General features: G+C 40.2%; 2 protein-coding genes across 7 annotated transcripts in view; one reads left to right on the plus strand and one right to left on the minus strand.

Moving 5' to 3' along the window:
- The window catches only part of LOC101746851 (phosphatidylcholine:ceramide cholinephosphotransferase 2), a 110,545-nt gene that overhangs the window by 26,762 nt on the left and 61,485 nt on the right, over positions 1 to 22,298 (plus strand). The gene's annotated exons all lie outside the window — the stretch shown is intronic.
- Positions 5,053 to 22,068, minus strand: LOC101746713 (spondin-1). Of its 6 annotated transcripts, none has more exons than XM_062671933.1 (16): positions 21,962 to 21,980; positions 19,416 to 19,528; positions 18,918 to 19,111; positions 17,410 to 17,662; positions 16,500 to 16,623; positions 15,877 to 16,031; positions 15,523 to 15,701; positions 15,147 to 15,277; positions 14,111 to 14,333; positions 13,551 to 13,722; positions 12,946 to 13,136; positions 12,457 to 12,714; positions 11,295 to 11,465; positions 9,336 to 9,455; positions 8,692 to 8,804; positions 5,053 to 5,314 (listed from the first exon to the last, which is right to left on the minus strand). In XM_062671933.1, the coding sequence occupies exons 3-16, from the start codon at positions 19,081 to 19,083 to the stop codon at positions 5,240 to 5,242; spliced, it is 2,331 nt and encodes a 776-aa protein (XP_062527917.1). In that variant the 5' UTR covers positions 19,084 to 19,111; positions 19,416 to 19,528; positions 21,962 to 21,980; the 3' UTR covers positions 5,053 to 5,239. The 6 variants fall into 6 exon arrangements, with proteins under 6 accessions (XP_062527917.1, XP_062527919.1, XP_062527918.1 ...); XM_062671935.1 differs by lacking the exon at positions 21,962 to 21,980 and adding an exon at positions 21,883 to 21,900 and having other exon boundaries at positions 19,416 to 19,523; XM_062671934.1 differs by lacking the exon at positions 21,962 to 21,980 and adding an exon at positions 21,797 to 21,814 and having other exon boundaries at positions 19,416 to 19,523.

The raw sequence follows: 22,298 nt of genomic DNA on the forward strand, positions 1-22,298 counted from the left end.
AATTAAATGAATTTCCTATTATCAACTATAAATTTCTCTGATCAGATATAGATCATGTAAATGAATAGCTCGTTTGATTGTTTCTAATACTGATGTCGACCCTCAACCGAAAACTATTTAATATTTTTGAATATATTTTTTTGGTTTTCATGCACTCTAAATATTCGGATAGATGGTTTTTCTTTGCGTTCTCCCATAAAATAAATATAAAAGCTGTGCACTGTATTTTGATTTAGAACAACCGTATGATGTTGTGTAGATCGCAGCGATCCGCGATTGTAACCCGGAAGAACTAGATCACCTTGAAACAACACAAGCCATGTAATGTAAAATTGTTTTTGTGTATCTGATTCGTGTTTAGTAAACTAACGTTTTCGGTAGGATTGCGTCATCGCAACTTTGCAGAAGCCACGCATATTATTGTTGCGTGTTTTTCCTCTTCATCTTGTCAGAATGTTGATTTTCAGCAGAAAGATCAGTAGCCATTCCCTCTCTCTACCTGTAGACACTCTTTCCTACACATCATCAGTTCATTATAGCATTTTGTTTATGAGTATTGGCGAATCGTAGCCAAGAGAAGACGGTTGGTCTGAAGATGACCGATCGAGATGAGCGATGCATCGGTGTTCGAATCCCGCAGGCGGGTACCAATTTTTCTAATGAAATACGTACTCAACAAATGTTCACGATTGACTTCCACGGTGAAGGAATAACATCGTGTAATAAAAATTAAACCCGCAAAATTATAATTTGCGTAATCACTGGTGGTAGGACCTCTTGGGAGTCCGCACGGGTAGGTACCACCACCCCGCCTATTTCCGCCGTGAAGCAGTAATGCGTTTCGGTTCGAAGGGTGGGGTAGCCGTTGTAACTATACTGAGACCTTAGAACTTATATCTCAAGGTGGGTGGCGCATTTACGTTGTAGATGTCTATGGGCTCCAGTAACCACTTAACACCAGGTGGGCTGTGAGCTCGTCCACCCACCTAAGCAATAAATAAAAAATAAAAAAGTCTTATGTTCAAAACTGCCAGACCTGAAGATATTGTAAGATATTTCTAAAATGCAACACTCAGTCGTCCGGATACACCAAAAACTGTGGAATACTAGAAAAGTCGTTAAAATTTGAATATAACGCGGATTCGCGTAATACTGTAAATGTGGTTTCAATAATGATCATTCAACGGCACTTAAATTTTTCTCTAATTGTAATTTAGTCTACTGTGGTACTTTGACATGGAGAACCAATGAGCACTAACAAAATAACTGCTATTGAACCAATTAAGATGTTAAATGACTGGAATACGAAGGACGTTTTCATCCAAAAAGGCTATGAATAACAACAATTTAAAACTCAATTTAAATTACATAGAGAAATATTGTATTAGCATTATGATCTTTTTATAATTTCAGTTATTTATAGAAAACCATTAGGTTCACATTGATCAATGTAATTTTACAGACAATTACCCAAATTGTTTTAGTTGTTTTTGTTTTGTATTTAGTGTACAGGAAGTTTCTGTTATTAACAACGGTCATTTGTTTTGTCCGCACCGGTAGAAGTAGCCTTGAGTTTTGTTTTTATTGCTTAGATGGGTGGACGAGCTCACAGCCCACCTAGTGTTAAGTGGTTACTGGAGCCCATAGACATCCACAACGCAAATGCGCCATCCAGCCTTCAAACTGAAACGTATTACTGCTTCACGGCAGAAATAGGCAGGGCGATGGTACCTACCCGCGCGGATTCACAAGAGGTCCTACCACCAGTAATTACGCAAATTATAATTTTACGGGTTTCATTTTTATTACACGATGTTATTCTGTCACCGTGGAAGTCAATCGTATACATTTGTTGAGTACGTATTTCATTAGAAAAATTGGTACCCGCCTGAGATTCGAACACCGGTGCATCGCTCAACACGAATGCACCGGACGTCTTATCCCTTAGGCCACGACGACGTTTTTCTACCTTAAAATGAATTTCCCCATGACTGTCGCATAGTACAGAATAGGTCGTGTTTTGAGTGCACGCAGCTTGAGATTATCATGCTGCATGGCTTCATAAGTGAAACACAAAAAACAGTCGATATATCAATCCAATAGAGACTTCAACCTGATGTACGTAGTGTCCGTGGACACTTTGTGGTGGAGGTAGGCAGCGGCTTGGCTCTGCCCCTGGCATTGCTGAAGTCCATGGGCGACGGTAACCACTCACCATCAGGTGGGCCGTGCGCTCGTCTGCCTACAAGGGCAATAAAAAAAGTCTCGGAAACCAAAATATAAATTGAGGTTGTTGAACTGTTCCAAAACAATGAATATTAATAAAGTTGAAAGTAATAAGCGGCAAATTAGCAAATATTATTTGTACAAATAAATAACGTACTCTCAAGTATCACTCACTGTGTTTTTACAAATTTACATAAATATGGTAATGCACTTATTACATTTGCATGTCTGTATTTTTTGTTACAGATACAGATATACGATATGTATACGGATTATAGATGTCGGATGCGGGTAGTAGCTGATATACCTAACTTAGCAATACACAAGGGTCAGAATACTAATTCTAAACAGCGACGCGACAAGATAGTCCCCTTGGATGAGACTGTGGATCAAGATTCTCATCCCGTTGGATGTTAGTTAGTTAACAACTAAACGAAAACTTCCAAAACTAACTTCTAAAACCTGTATCCTCTAAGTGCGAAAATTAAAATTCTGTGAGCTAGCGACCAACCGCCATGCTCACGTGTGTGGAACGAATTACTGGGCGCATAAATACGAAGTTGTAATTTTCATTGGTCTCATTACAATTCGTTTTGCTTTTAGCATTTTTATATAGTTAAACTTGTTTTGACAAGTTGCAAATACAAAAATACAGGTTTTATTCCCTTTTTTTACGGTTCTCGATAATAGAAGGAAAGAACATATGGTACATAAACAAACAGGAAAACGATAATCATTTGGTAAAGTAAATATGAATAATTATCGCTTTAGTAAATCCATATCGCTTGACCAAACAGTCAAAAGCAAAGGCTGTTTCTCGCGTCCCGTGAGGTCGTCGACTCCGCGCGTCAACAGATTTACATATGTCGTGTTACATTACGTGTAGTGAAATAAACATTGCTTTACTGGTGGTGGGACTTCTTGTGAGTCCGTTCGGGTAGGTACCACCGCCCCGCCTATTTCTGCCGTGAAGCAGTAATGCGTTTCGGTTTGAAGAGTGGGGCAGCCGTTGTAACTATACTGAGACCTTAGAACTTTTTTTTTTCTGGTGGTCCTACCACCAGTCGCCATGTGGGTGGCGCATTTACGCTGTAGATGTCTATGGGCTCCAGTAACCACTTAAGACCAGGTGGCCGTGAGCTCGTCCACCCTAGATGGGTGGACTAGCAATAAAAAATAATAATTACATAGTATTATATTGGTTTTGGGAATACTGTATCTGAAGCTACCAGTAATAACATCAATGTCTGCTCTGTTTTCTCGCTGAGAGCTTTCTCGCCTAACATATTATAGTGACGTGGGGACTTATTGTTGAACCGGCGACATCTTCATTCCGAGAAAGCCTCAAATGTAATCTACATTGCAACTTGGGCATACATACAAAGTAGATACCTCAATCGCGAAAAATATGGTTTAAGTTGTTCCAGTAGAACTCAAACTCTCGGCTGCAGGCTGTGGATGCTGACTTACGCGGCCGCGATCCACAGTTTTACAGACACGTAGTGTTGTACCTATAGACATTTTCAGATGTGAAACATTCTATAATATTTAGAAGTTATATTTAGACTTATTGAAACTGGGGAATAAGCCTCTATCCACAATATCTCTCGCCTCGTACGCCTTGCTTGAATCGGACAGACTACACGGCCTAAGCCTGTGCTCAAAGTGAGAATTAAGGAGAGGGTAAATAGGAGAATAATGTGATATTTAACTATACTAGTACGATTGACGAAGGATAGAGAGCCTAAGAAGACTATAAACTGAAATATGTCCGGATAGACGCCGTCGTGTATGAGTATTGAGTATGTGACCGTCTGCTTTTTTAGCTTAAAGAACTCGAGCGTGGGAATTGCTATTTTAATTGAAATGACTCTCAGGAATTTTTCAATTAAGAAGCGGTATTGTACGCTACTGTTTGTGTTGTGCGCTAATGGCTCTAGTACCAAGATAGACCGAGAGAGAACCAAGTACCGACTTACTTTTTAATAAGTTTGTTTCCTAATTTCAAATTCATTCAATACTTGAGTGTTTTTTTCCGAAATGTTAATTAAAATATATTCAGTCTGCAAAATCCTGTACTAATAATATCAACACACATTACATACTTTTTGTGACCAACCAATATTAAAAATCGATATTAAAGGTACTAATTATTACTCGAAGGCTCTCGGCGGTACTCTTATCGACACAATTAGTATTTTAATATTAAAAAACGCTTCGACGCTCTATTCGTTTACTGTATCTAGCGGTTTACAGCTTGTACTTACCGGTGTGACAGTGTGTTAACTGCGAAAGGATTAGCTGGCTAACAAACCACGCACCTCGTCACACTGAGTCACAGGGGAGTCGCAGGAGAGCCGCGGAGTCATCAAGGCTGGCGCTGGTCCAATGCACATGACGAGGTATACACGAAAAAACACCAGTGATGTCATGTTGATACAACTATGTAATTTGTTTGTAGCGCCCGGGGTAATTTGACAACTGAATCATTTAATTAGTGAAATCTCTGAGAGCTAATTCGGAACACAATTAACTGCGCCTGAGTAACGACTATATTTCAATCAGTAGCTTGGCTATAATAATCATTTTGTCTATTGTTGACAGTAACCACTTGGTAACAAGGGTCCCCCCTTGCCTATCTTCGGGAGCTATGACAAAATACCGTTGCTGGGCCAAGACCTGGTCCGCGAACGAAGCGGTGTGTCATGTTGTGTACTCACAAGGAGTCGCAACGCTCTGATAACAGAAGCAACGCTTTTACAATTTATTAATTGTTAGTAAACATAAGAAATGTTCAATGCACAGAGGGCAAATTAAAGATAAAAATCTGCGTATTATTTTGTATTTATCGGAAACAATACAAAAAGCATAGAAAATATTTCGATTAAGTAGACACGATTACACTATAATAATTAGTGTCTTAACATAAAATATAAATCTTAAGAAAAATAAAAAATAAAATTCTGGTAAGTTCATAATCTAAATAATAATTTTCATTTATTTGTGTGTGTACTTAACACCGCCTGAAGCACCGTCGGCGCCGCGACATTAGCTTCGGACACGGCACTCCTCCCGGGCCGGGCTGTGCCTGTAATCATTACAATCAAAATGTTCACAAAATTATACTTTTAAGGCCTTACAGAATCGCCAAGATATTAATAATATTAGTACGGTACTAAAATTTTTCAACCATCGAATGATGAGAGATACACCACTAATATCTCATTGATTATTTATAACATTGTACGTTTAGGAGATATATGTATATGTCGGAGACGGCCATTAGTTTCATAGCTAAACAAAACGCAGCTCGATCGCGGTATCGTCGGAACTCGGCTAACTTCGTGCTACGACAGAGCCTAGCCGATGGAGGCTCGTAGACGCCATCACACTTAACAACCAGCCTTCTTGAAGAGCGATGCTTCTGCCCTAAGAACTGTCATTCGTTTCCGTTTGCTGGCGTCAAGAGAAGATTTCTAAATTGTTCTAAGACAACAAACGTGATCGGTGTACTCAATATTTCTCTTAGCTCGATCCCCCTATTCGCCCCTTCTCACGATGGTGTTAATAATTGTTGATTCTCCGCAATATATATTATTAAAAATGCGATTAAACAAATATTTAAAAATTGATATGACCTCTATTCAGGTAACTAAGACATTAATTTTATTCTGAATTCAGAATGAAAATATCTATGTACATATATACAATGTCTCCCGCTGCATGGGATGCAGTTACAATAACAGCACCCTAGAAAGATATCAGTCGCGCGCACCCATTTACTTGAATAAAATCGCGGTATTATTTGTAAAACTTATTTCCAGTTGTCCTGATTCCATAATCTCCTCCTTGTGTCGTACTCCTCACTGCTGAGGGTCACGACCACCCTTCTGTATCACTTTCTCCATCCGTTTGTGTCTCTGGCGGTGTGGAGGGCGTTGTGAAAGGTGGAATCAAGAGCAGTCGGACCAATGTATTTGGCTGCGGCTACGCAGGTCACGTGTCGCCCACGTCGTAACTCACAAGCACCTACTCACAGTGGACACGTTAACTGAATATCGACAGAATTCTGTGCGCGGACGACGGTTTTTCTTTTTTCTGCTGTCAGATTATTCATATAACCACATTCGGAACAATACATGTACTGCATCATCATTAAAAGGAGACGTAAATTGTCTTCCATTAACTAGCTGATGTCATCCAGGCCCTGACCCATTGCCACTGAACTTGACGCGTCGTTAACTATCACGACGAGTGTCAGACACTTGACACAAACGGTTGACATCGGCTAATGAATTAATTAATTTGTAAATATGTAATAGTGTGTAGGATGTTTCCTATGTCATGGGTATTTGAAGTCTCTCCTGCTGAAGTTCAGTGAATTTAAAATCTCGTCGCATAAGTTTGAACATCTGTTAATAATGCACGTTTCGCCCAACTTGATATATGAGGTTCACATAGTGTAGACTGACTGTATTGTGTTGATCTAGAACAGCTACACTCATATTTTCCGGTGGTTATCGTGCAAGAGGACGTAGGGAATCAGCGGAGAATCAATAGCACTATACCAGGATGCCGCGGTCGATGGTTCCCAGACAGGAGTCTCTTTCTGAAAAAAGCTGTAATTCTTTGAAGGGTAGGGCAGGTGGTCTGGAGCTCATATCTCGAAGTACGTTTAAAATAGGAGGGTTCTGTTCTGTTGCACTTCTTTAGTAGCCTCCTTTTCATTTTTATTAGTTTACTAGTTGACCCGGCAGACTTCGTAGTGCCTCAATCGAGAAATAAAAGACCTAAGCTTTTGTATAAAATAAACTTAAAACAAACAAAAGGAATCCGTCCGACGGGGGACACGTCAAAGGAAAAACAAAATTGTAATTTTTGTGTATTTTTTATATTTATCTACCTTTTAAACCTTCTCTGGACTTCCCCAAATAATTCAAGACCAAAATTAGCCAAATCGGTCCAGCCGCTCTCGAGTTTTAGCGAGACTAACGAACAGCAATTCATTTTTATATATTAGTTTGTTATCAATGTACAGATGCAGAATCATACTGTTTCATTAGATGTGTTGATGATGATGTTGATAGAACAATATTTAGTTAGTACATTAATAGTTGAAATTCATAGTTGAGACCGATAGACTACGTAGCTGCTAATCACTTGGTGCTGAGGAATCGATCGCTGGAGGAGGGCTATGCCCTTTGCGCTCTGTACCTACTCATTCATATCATTTACTGATCGTATTGATAATTCTAACTCGGAATCAATTATACGAAAGTGTTAATGTCCGCGTGCAGATTGTTTCCCGCTCTGACTATCGTTACAAGGAAAACATCTTTCTCTTTTTTTATCATACGACACATCTGGTAGTTCAGCGAGTTTTATTTTCTGCATTTACATTACAATCCTTAAAAAACATGAAACTAATTCATAATGATCACTCCATTAACTTCAATACATATTTCAATCGTTACGATCAGCTATCGATGCAAGTACGCACTTTATTGCATGGGAGAATTTGTCACGGCCAATCTTTTAGGATGTTTTAGGAAATCCTAATCATCTTGGTATTTAGAGCATCAAAGAAATCAAATTGTAACGAATCGGATAAAGGCCGGGAGTAGATGACGCGGCGACGTTCAGGCTTTAGTGAATTCGGTCAAAAAGGTCGCCTTCCAGCTAGAGATGTGGTGGTAAGAGGATCATTCGTGGATGTGGAGCATGGTGTTGTCAAGATACTTAACCTTACAAAAATCATATCTTGACACTTGGGCCGATGAATTTATACATTCTTCATACCATTAATGGTTGGATAATACCTACTTGAACTCACTGACTAATTGAAATGCTTCTACAGAAGTTTGAGCTTTGAGCATAAATTCGGTGATTCAAATTCAGTCTTGTTTCCTGTGACGTCACTCTGCCTACACCGAAGGAATCTGTTTTAATTTTAGCCCCTTGTTAATATCTGTCCGTTAGTATCAGTTGAGTAAGAAGTCAAGTTCGTACTCTTACATGTTACTAGGCTCTGGGTGCTACGTTCATTCCCCAAAGAAGTGTTTTTCGATAATTTCTTCAAATTCTTTTAGTGCTTTAATAATGTTTTATTACGAGTTGGACGTGATGAGTCGCGGACGAACAGATTGTTTTCAGTCACGAATTGAGGATTCTCGATGACATTTAGCAATAACCCGGTACATTACATATACACACGCACATTCAGCTAACGCGAAGTGGCTGCATAGTTTGAAGCGGTGCACGTAGTGGCATACCTACTCTGTGTAACGCCATCGCGGGTGTTCGACTCTTTTATCCCGAACACTTGTTCATAGAGGAATACCACCATGGAGTAATAACACCATACGGTCCAATAAAAACCCGCAAACTTGTAATATTTTGCCACAATTTGAATGGCAATTCTCATGTCACATTTACCAACTGGAGATTACAAGCGTGCTATCTTACAAGAATAGTCCTGACGCGCTCCTGGTAGCCGACTCCGCAGGGCTGGCTGCACTTGCTCCAGTCGCTCCACTGGCTCACCTGACAGTCTCCTGGACTTCCCGTCAGGGTAGGACCTGTAGTAAAACACACACACACAGTCCTCACGCACTAATTTTTAAGTTTCATGAGAAACATACCTAGTTACATAGAATAATGTTTGTGGGAAATTGTATAACATAAATGGTAGGCAGCGGCTTGGTTCTGCCCCTGGCATTGCTGAAGTCCATGGGTGACGGTAACCACTCACCATCAGGTGGGCCGTATGCTCGTCTGCCTATACGGCAACAAGAAAATAAAAAATAACAAGTATTGACTCGTTCACTAGCGCGTGCAGTACAGTAGCGACCGGTTTGCTGCAATATTATATTGTTAATAATATACGGAATCGATGCGAGATTCATCATCGTAATCAATAATAATAATAATAAATTAATTTCGAATCAATATATAAAATTTAGAGACAAGAAATGTTGTAAAATTGATAATCAAACTAATCTAAGGGTTCAATTGCAGTTTAAAATACAATATCAGTTAGTTATAAGGTCTATGTTGTGCTCTAAATTCTGAGCAAGTTATAAATTATATTTAAAAAAATCTGCTCTTACCACCAACACCGTTAGAAAGAGGCACAATGGAGCTGATACTGAGTCCTGGATAGTTGGAACTGACGACGGGCGACGGTAGAAGTGCCGGCGAAGGCACTGATCCCCCCGGCACTACTCCACCTGAGCATTCAAACATACAAATTTAAGAACACCAAGATTCATTTGACCTTTTTTTTTGCTTAGATGGATGGACGAGCTCACAGCCCACCTGCTGTTAAGTGGTTTCTGGAGCCCATAGACATCTACAATACAAATGCGCCACCCACCTTGAGATACAAGTTCTGAGGTCTCAAGTATAGTTACATCGGCTGCCCCACCTTTCAAACCCAAACGCATTACTGCTTCACGGCAAAAATAGGCGGGGTTGTGGTACCTACCCGCGTGGACTCACAAGAGGTCCTACCACCAGTAATTACGCAAATAATAATTGTGCAGGTTTGATTTTTATTACACGATGTTATTCCTTCACCGCGGAAGTCAATCGTGAACATTTGATAAGTACGTATTTCATTAGAAAAACTTGTACCCGCCTGTGGGATTCGAACACCGGTGCATCGCTAGGATACGACTGCACCGGGCATCTTAACCTTTAAGGTCACGACGATTTAAACACGGTTTTATTGACACAAATATACAAATCTAAAAGCTTAAATTACTTCCCACACAGTGTCCACACAGTCCCACGCAGGAAAACTATTGATTTACAGTAACGTGGTTGAGTTCCAGACAATAGAGTGACGTCACATGACGTGTCACTATAATGTTGAGTGGTGACGTCAGGTTTACGTCACGATAGAGTCGCACTGGCCTAGTGGGTCACTGGGTCGGCCCGCCGCTGCGGGAGCGCTGAGCCGAAAGGGCGTGTTGACTTCATTATTATTGTTCAAATGTCAGTTTTGGTGTTACATTTTGTAAATCGTTTTCACGGGAATTAAATTATTCTCGCTTCATACTTTATAGATGTTATTATATATAAAAACTACGATATAATTTATTTTTGTGAGCCATACTGTTTACTATTTTGTTTATACATATAAGTACTATAAACGCTTTGAGATAGAGAACTATACACCCACTACTTGCGTTTTTGGGATCTCCACTCGCGACTTAGATCACTTTATACATACATATATATAAGAATATGTTTAATAAAATTTAAATTGGACTCAATAACAGTAAAAGTACTATTTAATTATTAATATTTCTGTTTATTATATTCTGTTTATTAATATTTTATTGGCTTGGATTCTACACCTGTAAGTCAAGACTTCGGATAGTTTTTTTTTTAATTCTTAAACTCCTTAACTTTCCCGTAGTCCGACTTTAATTGTGGGGAGACTACTAAGAAGAGAAGTTGTTGGATCTGTGCTGGATGAGACGGTATCTGACGGCCTGATTGGGGCCAATATTTAGAGTATGTACATGATGAATCTTCAATCAATTTGTTCCACTTTCCTATGAAGTAAAAAATGATGTTTTTCCTTTGTATAATTTGTTTATCTAAAAGTTAAGTTCAAATAAGAATATTCTAGAAACGAAGCGTTCTTAAGCAATCGATATAATAGCCGATAACCGATAACCGATAAAGTTGTGCCAACATTGTGAGGATCATAGTTACACTCGTGTCGAGACTTTCTGTTATTTATTTAAAAATATTATTCTCTTCATTGAGCAACTAACTCGTTTTATTAGTTGGGATTAATAGAGACGAACTCACAAGTCACCTGATCTTAAGTTACCAAATCACAAAACTTGTAATAATCCTAATACGAAATCAGTAAACTATCAAGCAGAAGAACCACCAGCTCTCCACCCTTCAAATGGAACACAAGACGCTTTTAGTGAGAAGTACACAAACATACCTTTGTCTTCTTGTTAAATAATCAGTCGCGTTACAAGTCAAAGGGCTTGTTTAGGGCCAGAAGTCCCAATTGTGGTGAGTGGATAGCGTTTACTTACCGAGCATAATCTTGCAAGTGTTCATACAGTCTTCTTGCGTGAGGAAGTTGTTCTGGCTGCCGCGACATCCGCCGTAGTTGAAGGGAATGCACATCCCCTTCATGGCCACGAAGGCCCAGCGCTGGTACAGTCCTCTGCACGGCCCTTGAGTGGGTTCCTCCATACATATGCCTACACATACAATTTGATGATTTAGACAATAAATAACAAAATTTGATACAGAAAGCTTGTCTTCTGCCGTTATCCCTTAGAGCGATATCAGAGGTAGAGTTAAGCAGCTGTAAACGTCTCCATATAGTGAACTCTATATTGTACTTATAAATACCAATGCTGTTAGGTTACAACCTACGACTTCTTGTATTGGTTTGGACCTAAGAGAACCGACACAATATCTTCATTTTGAAACAATTATCCAGACGATCTTAAAATGATCACGTCGTACATATCGCGTAGATGAGCTTGAAGTTTCGATTGCTTTAGATTACATCACACCGGATTGCGTTATTGTTTCGTGGCAAAAACGGACAGGTGGTGGTACCGTCCCGTACAGGCCCACGATCTCAGATACTAACACGACGCCTTAACACAAGTACCGAGTCGTATCGTGGTCCCAATACGAGAATGAGCCTAGTGGTATAATGCGTTTCAATGAGATAGGACGCGGCCAGTCAACCGACCGCCGACGCACGTGCCTACACATGTATGTATGTATGTATGTATGATTCGTTTCAACTATGACACGAGCAGCCGAGCAGCCGACGTCAGAGCGTCCGTGGCCGAGTGCGCGAGTAACGATGCGAATCCTTCCAACAACAACATCTACTATCTTGATGATTTAGTTCATATTAAAATGTCCTGCGAATTTTGTTGAAGATTATTAGCATCTATAATATTATCTACTGGTACTGGTGTTCATAGTTTGACGTCCAAAGAGATACAGTTTATTTGTATACAAAAACAAACGGGTGTAATTGGACAGGAAGTTTAACAAAATATTTAGTAACAGAAATAGTCTTGGTTCTTCTCGAGCCCGGTCTCTACTCTAGAACTGAGCTGCTTCAGTTGAGGGCATCCGTGATCTACGCATAGCCGTTTCGTCTCCTTAGAGTGTGTAGGCACCCTTGAGTATAATGGTAGTGTTATAACAAGTAAGTTCGATTACGTTTGGCGGTGAGCATGTCGATGGTGCAGTCGTCCCGGTCGGAGCAGGGCCGCTGCTGCAGCAGCTCCACGGCGGCGGCGCACGCGGCCTGCTGGTCGGCCGGCACCAGCAGCAGCCGCGTGCGGAAGCGCACCCCGCGCCCGCACGACGCCGAGCACGGCGACCAGCCCGACCACGCCGACGTGGGGCAGCGCGGGTCCGCCGCCGCCGCCGCCTCCTCCTCCGCGCACGCCGGCTCCATGCACTTGCGGTTCTCTTCTGCAACGGACATTGTGGACTACTTGCCATATACAAGCATCAGGATACGGATTGTTTTCTTAAAATAGAAACTAAAGAAAAAAATACTAGATATCGTTGATAATTAAAAACGTGGAAAAATGCGTCATACTTATTGTCCCACCGATTTGTAAGAGCAGTCACTCCTTAACCTCACGCCGCCGGCGCTACATAAACGTAATAGAGCTGCTGTGTGTAGGTATCTGCACGCACCGATCTGCACAAGCGGACATTTCTTCAGTCCCATGTGGTTGACGAACTGTCGTCTCCTGGTGCTGATGCCGACGCCGCACGTGACGGAGCACTCGCTCCACGAGCCCCAGTCGTAGGTCTTGCACACTCCGTCCAGGTCCTCCACCGGGGTGCCCACGCTGTCGGCCTCCGAGTCACCTTCGCCGTCACCGCTAGAACGGCATTGATGATTCAACTTCTATACTAATATATAAATCTACCGTGGTTTTTACGGATGTTCCGTTATAACTACTGAACCATGCATCCGATTGACTTGAAACTTGGTATCCATGTAGAAAATACATGTGCTTAATGGATAGGCTTAATATTAGGCTTAATATTTATATGAGTGTTGGACTCCCTACACCAGCTGCGGGGGCGTTAATGATGAGAATCTTTGTGGGGGTGAGAAATAATAATGTTAATTTTAAATGCCCAGCGAAGTGGACGGCTACAGCTAGTTGTTTATAAATATATGAACAGAAATTAAATTGACATGCAGTGTAGAGTTAGGCCACGCTCGGGGTTCACCTGACCCGAGTGAACAGGCGTCACATGGTGCAAGAGTGGTAGGGCGGCGAACTCACTCGCACTCGGCGACGGGCGCGACGCACATCTCCTTGGAGACGAGCTGGCGGTCGCAGGAGAACATGCGCGCCTTGTCGGGCAGGCGGTACTGGCGCGTCCTCATGCGGAGCCCCTTGCCGCAGCTCACGGAGCACTCCGACCACGCGCTCCACTCCGTCACCGCACATTGCGCTGCCGAACACACCCTTCATTATTCTAACATCGTGATATAGCCTGCAGACGTCTACTTCTGCTTTAAAATATAACCCAATTATCTTCACCGCGTACGGCTCTGTGCTGCCTATAACCACCCGCTCTTTGCAACCGTCACATGACTACATTATATCTCATTACTAATCCCTCGGCAGCTATTCTCGATGCCGTCCATGTCGGTCTTTGAAACCAAAACTCAGAACACGCGTACATTTTTCCGTAATTGTCATACAAGAGATATCCGGGAAAGATGGTCATATGATTGTTTTGTTCCCTTTCTAAGAAGAGAGGCGAAGGTCCCCTACTGGACGAGCGCCGCTTTCGCAGAATCAGCAGTCAGTGGCGAGGGCAAGCACAAGTTACTCACGTTTATCGACCGTCTGCGTGTTCTCTTCCTCTTCAGCGACGAGAGCTAAAAGAGTTTCCTCGTCACAAGATTTGGAAATTAATTTTTCTCTGGTGAGGTAGAGTCTGGCCATCGGAGCCATCGTCTTGGAGTCGGGGTCGTAGAACGGAGCACGAGGGTCCTCGGGGAACATGGGGGTGATGCGGTACATCCTTTCCCGGGGTACGGTCTCAGAATTGGGCGACTAAAAATATAATAACCATAGAGTAATTGTTGTAAGAGATATTTTCGAAATATTTTCTTAGATTATTACCTCCACGTAATTTAATAGTATCTGTGCAGCGCAACATCAAAGTTATTTATTCATTTAAGTTTACAATAGTCTTGGACACGCATGACTGCCCTGCACTGATGTACAACGAACTACAACGAAGCCGCAGAGAAAAGTTTTTTTACTGAATCATTCAAGATTTAACGAATACCCGTCCGCCAGCCAACACTAGATACCACGACCTATGATCATCGTGACCTTTATTTTCATTGCATAAGTTTTATCTGTACATATCGTCAAACGTACTCACGGGTGCTTAAGTCAGACATTTATTGTTTTCTTATTACTCTGAGCGTGCAGGCGAGGTCACGGTCCACCTAATGATGAGTGGTTACTGGAGCCCTTACGATTAGATATTGTAAGAGACAATTAACCTAACATGCCTACAAAAACACTAATGGTTAATTATAATAAAGTCGTCGGATCTAAATCAAAGGTTTCCACATTATTAAATGTTTGTTTGACTGGAAGAAATAAACGGCTTAAAAACAAATGCACTTATTTTTAATTTTTGCGAAACTGACGGAAGCCGGAGATAATATTAGAACAATAAGAACAATGATCCCTGTTTAGGATCAAGTGTTCCTTACATTGAAACTCTCATTGTTAATCAAAATTGAACATTACAGAGTCGTGGTAGGCTAGCATCATATTATTTTTTTTAAATCATAATTGTTATAAAGCGATTATGTAATCTTAATGTAATGAACTAAAGTATAAACGTACCATGTAAGAGACGCCATTGTCTGTGCCAGCGTCGTAAGGATACAAGTCGATAATCTTAGATTCAACCCAGGAGCAATCTTTCTGGCAGAGGTCCAGTCCACTCACTCCCACCACCCAGTCAGGAGATGGACCTGGTTTATAAAGTAATCGTATTTAGTGATGACTCGGTTTGTCAGGAGTCCTCTAACGGTAAATGCGGGAATTTATTCACTTATCATATTAAATCATCGCATTTGTGTCTAAAGATGGATTTGAATATTCTTGTCGTCATATCACAACCTCTGCTATCTGGTCCGCAGCAGGTCGGCTATGGACTCAACTTACATAGAACAAATTTAATGGAGCTTTACTAATAATAATTAAACTTCAATCTTACCAAACATAGAAGCAAGAGAGAGGTAATGCCTCTTTTTGTCAACAGTGAAGGCAGCAGAAGTATTGGAATTGACCCTCGGATGCCACAGACCCTGGGCCTTGACGATGGACCGGAGCAGACCTCCGTGTTGACGAAGTTCACGCTCCATCAGACCTACTGAACCCCATTCCGCCAGAGATCTAAAATAGATTCGCAATAATATTGTAGTGCGTTGTGTTGGCAAGTCCACATCCCGTGAGCCCAAAGTGTAAGCGAAAGCTGTTTTATTACAAGCAAATCCGCTCCGATACACTTGTGGACGTCTAAAAACAAGCTATTCTTGCACACAACTGATTGAAAGAAATTATATCCTACCTAAATCCGTCTGAAGCGAGCTGTCCTTCGCCCCAGAAAGTGAAATTCTTAGGATGAGTGGCTCCGATGACGTCAGAGAAGTGAGTTAGCCACAGAGCTTGGGTCGGGAAGTTCTTTGGATGTGTCTGCGGAGACCAGAGCCCCTCGAACACCATCTAATGTTCATAAAAATTACATGATTTCTTTTTTTTTATTGCTTAGATGAATGGACGAGCTCACAGCCCATCTGGTGTTAAGTGATTACTGGAGCCCATAGACATCCACGACGAAAATGCGCCACCCACTTTGAGATTTAAGTTATAAGGTCTCAAGTATAGTTACAACGGCTGCCCCACACTTCAAACCGAAACTCATTACTTCTTCACGGCAGAAATTAGGCAGGGTGGTGGTACGCCAGCCGCGTGGACTCACAAGAGGTCCTACCACCAGTAGTTACGCAAATTATAATTTTGCGGGTTTCATTTTTATTACACGATTGACGATTCGAGTTGTCACCTTGAACATGTCCGGATTACTGTTTTGAAAACTTATTGCTGAAGTTGTAATAGAGAATGTGAGGGATCACAGCCGGCGGGCGACGCATCGAGTGACGCTCTAAGTATCGCCTGCCTGTTTCAACTGACCCTATATTTAGCGTCGTCGCAGGCGCAGCAGTCGGGGATGGACAGAGACGTGTCCTCGCAGATTCGTTTGGTCAACTGACCGTCTTCAGCGAACCAACGACTCGCATTTTCATACACCATCGCCCTGGAATAAACGAGATTGCAATGAAACTAACATATCGTCGCTGTCAAACCAAAATCTGCTATGTACAAAAACTCAATTTTGAATTAATGAGTAAAAACATTTTCGTGTAAAAATTTATATGAAGGTGGATTTTTAAGAACTATATCAAATGAAAGCTATAGATAAATATTAAAGCTATAGACATTTAACAGTTCTTTTATACGGTAAATTGGGCTGTGAACTATACGAAAAGGTCAAAAAGTAAAAATCTCAAAAAGTGCACATAGTCGATTTTGGGTTTACAACGACGATAAGCTAGAATTATCGAAAATACAAATTCAATTTAGCTAATTTAAAAAGAAAATATTTGTATTTTGTATTTAATTTGTAAGTTGAGCTCTCTCAGTGACTCCGCGTTTCATGTCTTAAAGCTTAAAGGTTTAAGCTTTAGGTACCAGCTACACGATACCTGACCATTTCATTATATAGATTATTGTCTTCTGAACTCTGTACTTTTCAAGGCCGAGTAAGTATTAATTTTCCGCTACTGACAATAGGGTGTCATGGGAGTCTGCACCAGTAGATACCACCACCCTTAACTTAAATTATATGATGCGATATATTCAATGATAGCTCGCTAAGTTCATCAGTGACTATTTTATTCGCATGCACCTACCTCATTTCAACAAAATACAATATTTATTGAAATACATATCTATGCTGAACAATGTGTTAATAACGAGTTTTGGAAATGCTGGACTTAAATAGCCCATATAGTATCAAATCACTTTTAAATGACTATCTTACTTCAAAAGCACGCATCCTGAACCAGCCGGTGGCGCTTTCCACATGACCTGGACTTCAGTTTTGGGCAGATCGTCAGCCTCGACAACGGAGTTCGTACATTCTTCGTCGAACTTAGTTAAAGTATCGGCGAAGAGCTGGAACTGTCCCTGTTTGCTGGGCGCCCTCCTTGTGTCCGGGTTCAAAGGATCAAGGATTATTTTGAAGCCCGCAAACTGTTGTACTACGTCATGAGTGCGGGAACCGACCAGAGTCACTAAAAAAAGCATTTACTAAATAGGTAATCTTCGATTCCAATCATTGCGTGGGGTCTGTAAACTATGATTAGAGAAGACTCAAAATTTACTGAAAATAATTTCATTTTGTAAGAGCAACGGTTGCATTGTATCAACAAGTAAATTGTTTCAATAATTATCATTCAGTTTATTATCATCCAGTTGGTATTCCCAGAATGATTGCATTCTAGGAAGTATTATCGTGGTTTTCGGAAAAACAAAAATGTTTATTTCGCGTTTAAATATTTTAATATAGTAGTAATGATATGTGATAGGACATGTCCTTAAACAAAAAGCTATCCAGATATAAGTAATAACAATTAAAGATGACCGGCTTACCACGTGTTTCAACGGTCCACGCGAGTCGTGTCAACTTTACCGATTACTTTTACTTTTTATTATTATTAAGCATTATTGGTCTTTGTAGTTATACACATTTCTAATACTTTACAAGCGGTCGTAACAATTTATATTGTAAAAATATATTTGATCATTGCTTAGAACGGGCAATTTCAATTTTGGTGCAAACTTTAAATTTTACGACACATTAAATTATTTTCGTTCGTTTTGGACAGACCGCAGTTATCAGTGACAAATAATTAGAGCGAGCAAATTCGGCGTTATCTCGGTGCTGCAATAAATGCTGCAAAACAGTGGAACATGCAAAACATTCGGCGCGGAATTTAATGATGTATCTCTTAAATATTGATTTCCGTGTTTTCAGTACTGGACACCGTCACACAGAGGCCTTATCGTTTAAAGTCAGTTCAAGCGCGATTGTATCATATTTTGTACATTTTTAACGCTATTTATACGATGGATGACTGGTCCGCGCTCACGGATACAGTAAAGTGTTTGAAACGTCGAAAAAAAATTTATGAAAATAATAAAAGCGAGATTAAACCATAAAAACAGTTTCAACAGTGTCTAGGACTCGCGAAAGCCAAAGAGATTCCTATTTGTATAATAGTTATATATCATAAATATGTAACCAAAAAGACAAATTGTGATTAATTATATAATTATAATTAATGACAATATTATTAATGTATTTACGTGATTTCGTCGATTGGCTACAGCAGCCACTTTGTAACAATTGAGGCGTGAACTACCTCCTTACGGTCTGTAGGTTATGATCACTACTATACTATACTATTATGTTGACTCATTTAGTGATCGAGTTCAGCTGTACAATGGCAACAAAACGTCTCCAAGAAACTTCCAGATAGAACTCACCGACATATCTCTGATCCGGCGCATATCGCTCAACTTCTCCGTTAACAATCAGCCTGTAGTGATTGTCTCCAGGTGACTTTGAACCTACTCCAGGACCTGGATTTAGCTCGCAGGCCAGTGCCGCGGACACTAGGCCCAGCCACACTAAAATTCTCAGATTGCCCATTTTATTTGGGCTTAAGACGTACTAAACCCTGCGTAAACAAAGCAACATGTAAAAAACAGTTAATTTTATCACAATACACTTTAGGTTCTATTTGACTCTTCAATACGACATTTTTTTATTAAACATGTAGCTCATTTCATATTGTAATGTACATAATATCTGCGACCAAATAGAAACGCTACCTGCGCAGTTCATTATGTCGTTTAAAAAGTCTTTTGGTTTGCATCTAGCGGCATAAACAATTATTTGATTTGTTATGAATTTTATTTTTCCTTAATTATTTCTAATTAAGTACCAATATTAAATTTTCGTGTAGTTCAAATGTTACTCACCACGTCACCACCACCGCCTACAGTCGAGAATAGAGTACGCAGAATGTAGTTAGTTATCAAACTCGTGAGAACGACTTGATAAGAGGTCAAATGTCGGGGGTCAAGCGACTGCTCTAAATAAGTTTGCTATATTACATTAAGTAAACATTGATTACGCAAATTTTAAGTAAGCCTATTGGTGTACATTATTGTTGCTGACCGCCAATAGCGCGATCCGTTTATGTAGCCACGAGCACGCATTAACTCTTAGCGCTTTTCTCTGAGAAAATAAGTTTGCAGTTTTTTCTTCTCTATCGCGCTTGTGGTCCTTACGGCAAGTCTACCTACTCACTTAACACCGACGGTACTATTTGTATACATGTGCGGCAAACTTTAATTGTAACTTAAACTGCTTAGCTTGAGGTAGAACGTCTCTTGGTCGACGCGGGTGGGTTCTGACGGCGCCGCTCAGACATATCTGTGAGGCCACCATACAACTCCGGTTTGAAGGGCAAGCTGACAGTTACTCGCCGACATCACATCTCAAATTGGAAGACGGCGTCTGTGTTATGCAGTCCAGCCCATTGAGGGTACGCCTGCCTATCCACTATTGAACACGAATAAAAATACAGACGGTCCAATTTTTCTAATGAAATACGTACTCAACTAATGTTCACGATTGTCTTCCACGTTGAAGGAATAACATCGTGTAATTAAACCCGCAAAATTATAATTTACGTAATTACTGGTGGTAGGAGCTCTTGTGACTCCGCGCGGGTGGGTACCACCGCCCTGCCCATTTCTGCCGTGAAGCAGTAATGCATTTCGGTTTGAAGGGTAGGGCAGCCGTCGTAGCTATACTTGAGGCCTTAAAACTTATACCTCAAGGTAGGTGGCGCATTTACGTTGTGGATGTCTATGGGCTCCAGTAACCACTTAACTCCAGGTGGGATGTGAGATCGTCCATCCATCCAAGCAATAAAAAAAAAACAAAGACGGAACCTACACAAACGCAACAATATGCAATATACAACAAAAGACATTTCAATAATACAAGTACTCATAATACAGTGTACCTATATTGTACAATATCAGGCACCCGCCGCGCTGTGGTCTAGTTTTCGGAATCGTTATTACCTAACAAATTCGAGGATCGTCTGGCGATGACGTCACAGCCCTCGGTCAAGGCTACGGCGGAACATAAACACCCCGCCGTATCCCCGGCATGTCACTAAGGCAATTATATTGTCTTGTCAATCCTGCTACTGGAGTGAACAATTATGTGGCTTGTTCAATGAAATCGTACGTACAGTAAGTATCTAGTGTTGTAATATAATACTTGGATCACGTGCTCTTAGGAAATATATTATTTCAGCCATTGGTGACTACGAAAATTTTAAAGTAAATAATAAAATGTAAATATGAAATGCAAGATTTAATCTTAATATAGTATTAGTTATGGCTGCGACTCTCATAGCCCGATGAAATGACGAGTTTTCCGAGAGACAATTGAATTAAAAATAATGACTATTTATTCAATATAAAACATATTACATATTATATATTTATACTTCAGAACCAAGTGTCCTTTTAAAAAAAAACTACCTAACTATTTTATAATTAACTAGGTATATAATTATATTAACGACAGATTAACTCAATTTCTACTGAGAATTAAACAATAGTTGTTTTTCTGGCATACGATCAAGACAAAATTATCTTACTTATATTTTCTCGGGGTAAGTTAAGTTAGGACAGACCCGCGATCTTTTTAGTGAAATCGATTTAGTGGTAAGATGATATTCATTACTGCTCAACTAACAAAGGAAAATTTAAGAGTTTCAATTGATAATTCGATGTCCTTGATCACGTTATGTCCACAACTTAATTAGAACATGTACCTACAGGCACAAGCGTCGCGCTTTGGAATATCTTCATGACTTCAGTAATATCAATAGGCCACGGGCAAATAAAACATATTTTTTTTAAATTACATGGGTAATCGATTTTACGGCCCATTTGACATTAAGGGATAATCGGAACTCATGGACATCACGACGCCGATAAAGCCACTTCTTCAAGACTTGAACATTTTGGGTGAAGTTTAAATTGTATTGTTTAACTCCGATGTTGTATATTACAAACAAGGCGCATTATTCATTAACGTAATTCGATCGTATGGAAAGACAGAAAACAGTAATGTTATTGGTTAAGTAAAAGATTTTAATGTGAAACGACTTCCTAGGATTATTCTTATGTTTTTTTTACTTTTACCTTTAAATGAAAACTCCTGCCTTTTTAAAAACTGAATTATATGAATTATATGTAACTGAATTAACTGAATTATATGTAATGGAATGTTATATTTGTGGAATTAAGTAATGTTTGAATAATTGACACACCCGCCTTTATGACGAACGATCAGCGAACACTTTTCTCTTCATTTTTATTTTCAGGCAGTAACAAACAATAAAAAATACTTTTATACCTTTTGTGAAAGTTTTGACACGGAACATTAAAACTCTGCTCGTGTGATATAATGTATGAGATAGCTAAAGTCCACTCACCTCCACCTCGCGACTGATGCGGTAATGAGCCGCGGACAGCGCGCTGAGCTACCCAAGTGGCGGCTTCCGGAGCGTGTGCCGCATGCCAGGCGCCGCCCACCAGCTCCAACGGGTCCCAGATTTGGATTTTATCATTCCGAATTTATGACCCACAGCGGGATCACAGCGAAACGAATGAGAAATAGGCTTATTTTAAGTAAGAAAAATTACACATGTTTATGAATGTTTTTTATTTGTTTTATACATATGCACTTTCTTCTTGTAAATGGAAGATAAATTTTAAATTTTGTAATTAACCATGGTGTGATATCTTTGTAAGCAATATTCCACGTTCATT

This window comes from Bombyx mori, chromosome 13 (assembly GCF_030269925.1).
Source record: "Bombyx mori chromosome 13, ASM3026992v2".
NCBI classification, from domain to species: domain Eukaryota; kingdom Metazoa; phylum Arthropoda; class Insecta; order Lepidoptera; family Bombycidae; genus Bombyx; species Bombyx mori.

What these genes read in the sequence shown, in the direction of transcription:
- LOC101746713 (XM_021349236.3), bottom strand. Translation starts at nt 19,083, where the DNA reads ATGGGCAATCTGAGAATTTTAGTGTGGCTGGGCCTAGTGTCCGCGGCA. An exon ending in TCTTTCTAACGGTGTTGGTG is followed by an intron (nt 8,805 to 9,335) that starts GTAAGAGCAGAT and finishes GTTTTACTACAG; the next exon opens with GTCCTACCCTGACGGGAAGT. An exon ending in AGCGCGTCAGGACTATTCTT is followed by an intron (nt 5,315 to 8,691) that starts GTAAGATAGCAC and finishes TAATGATTACAG; the next exon opens with GCACAGCCCGGCCCGGGAGG.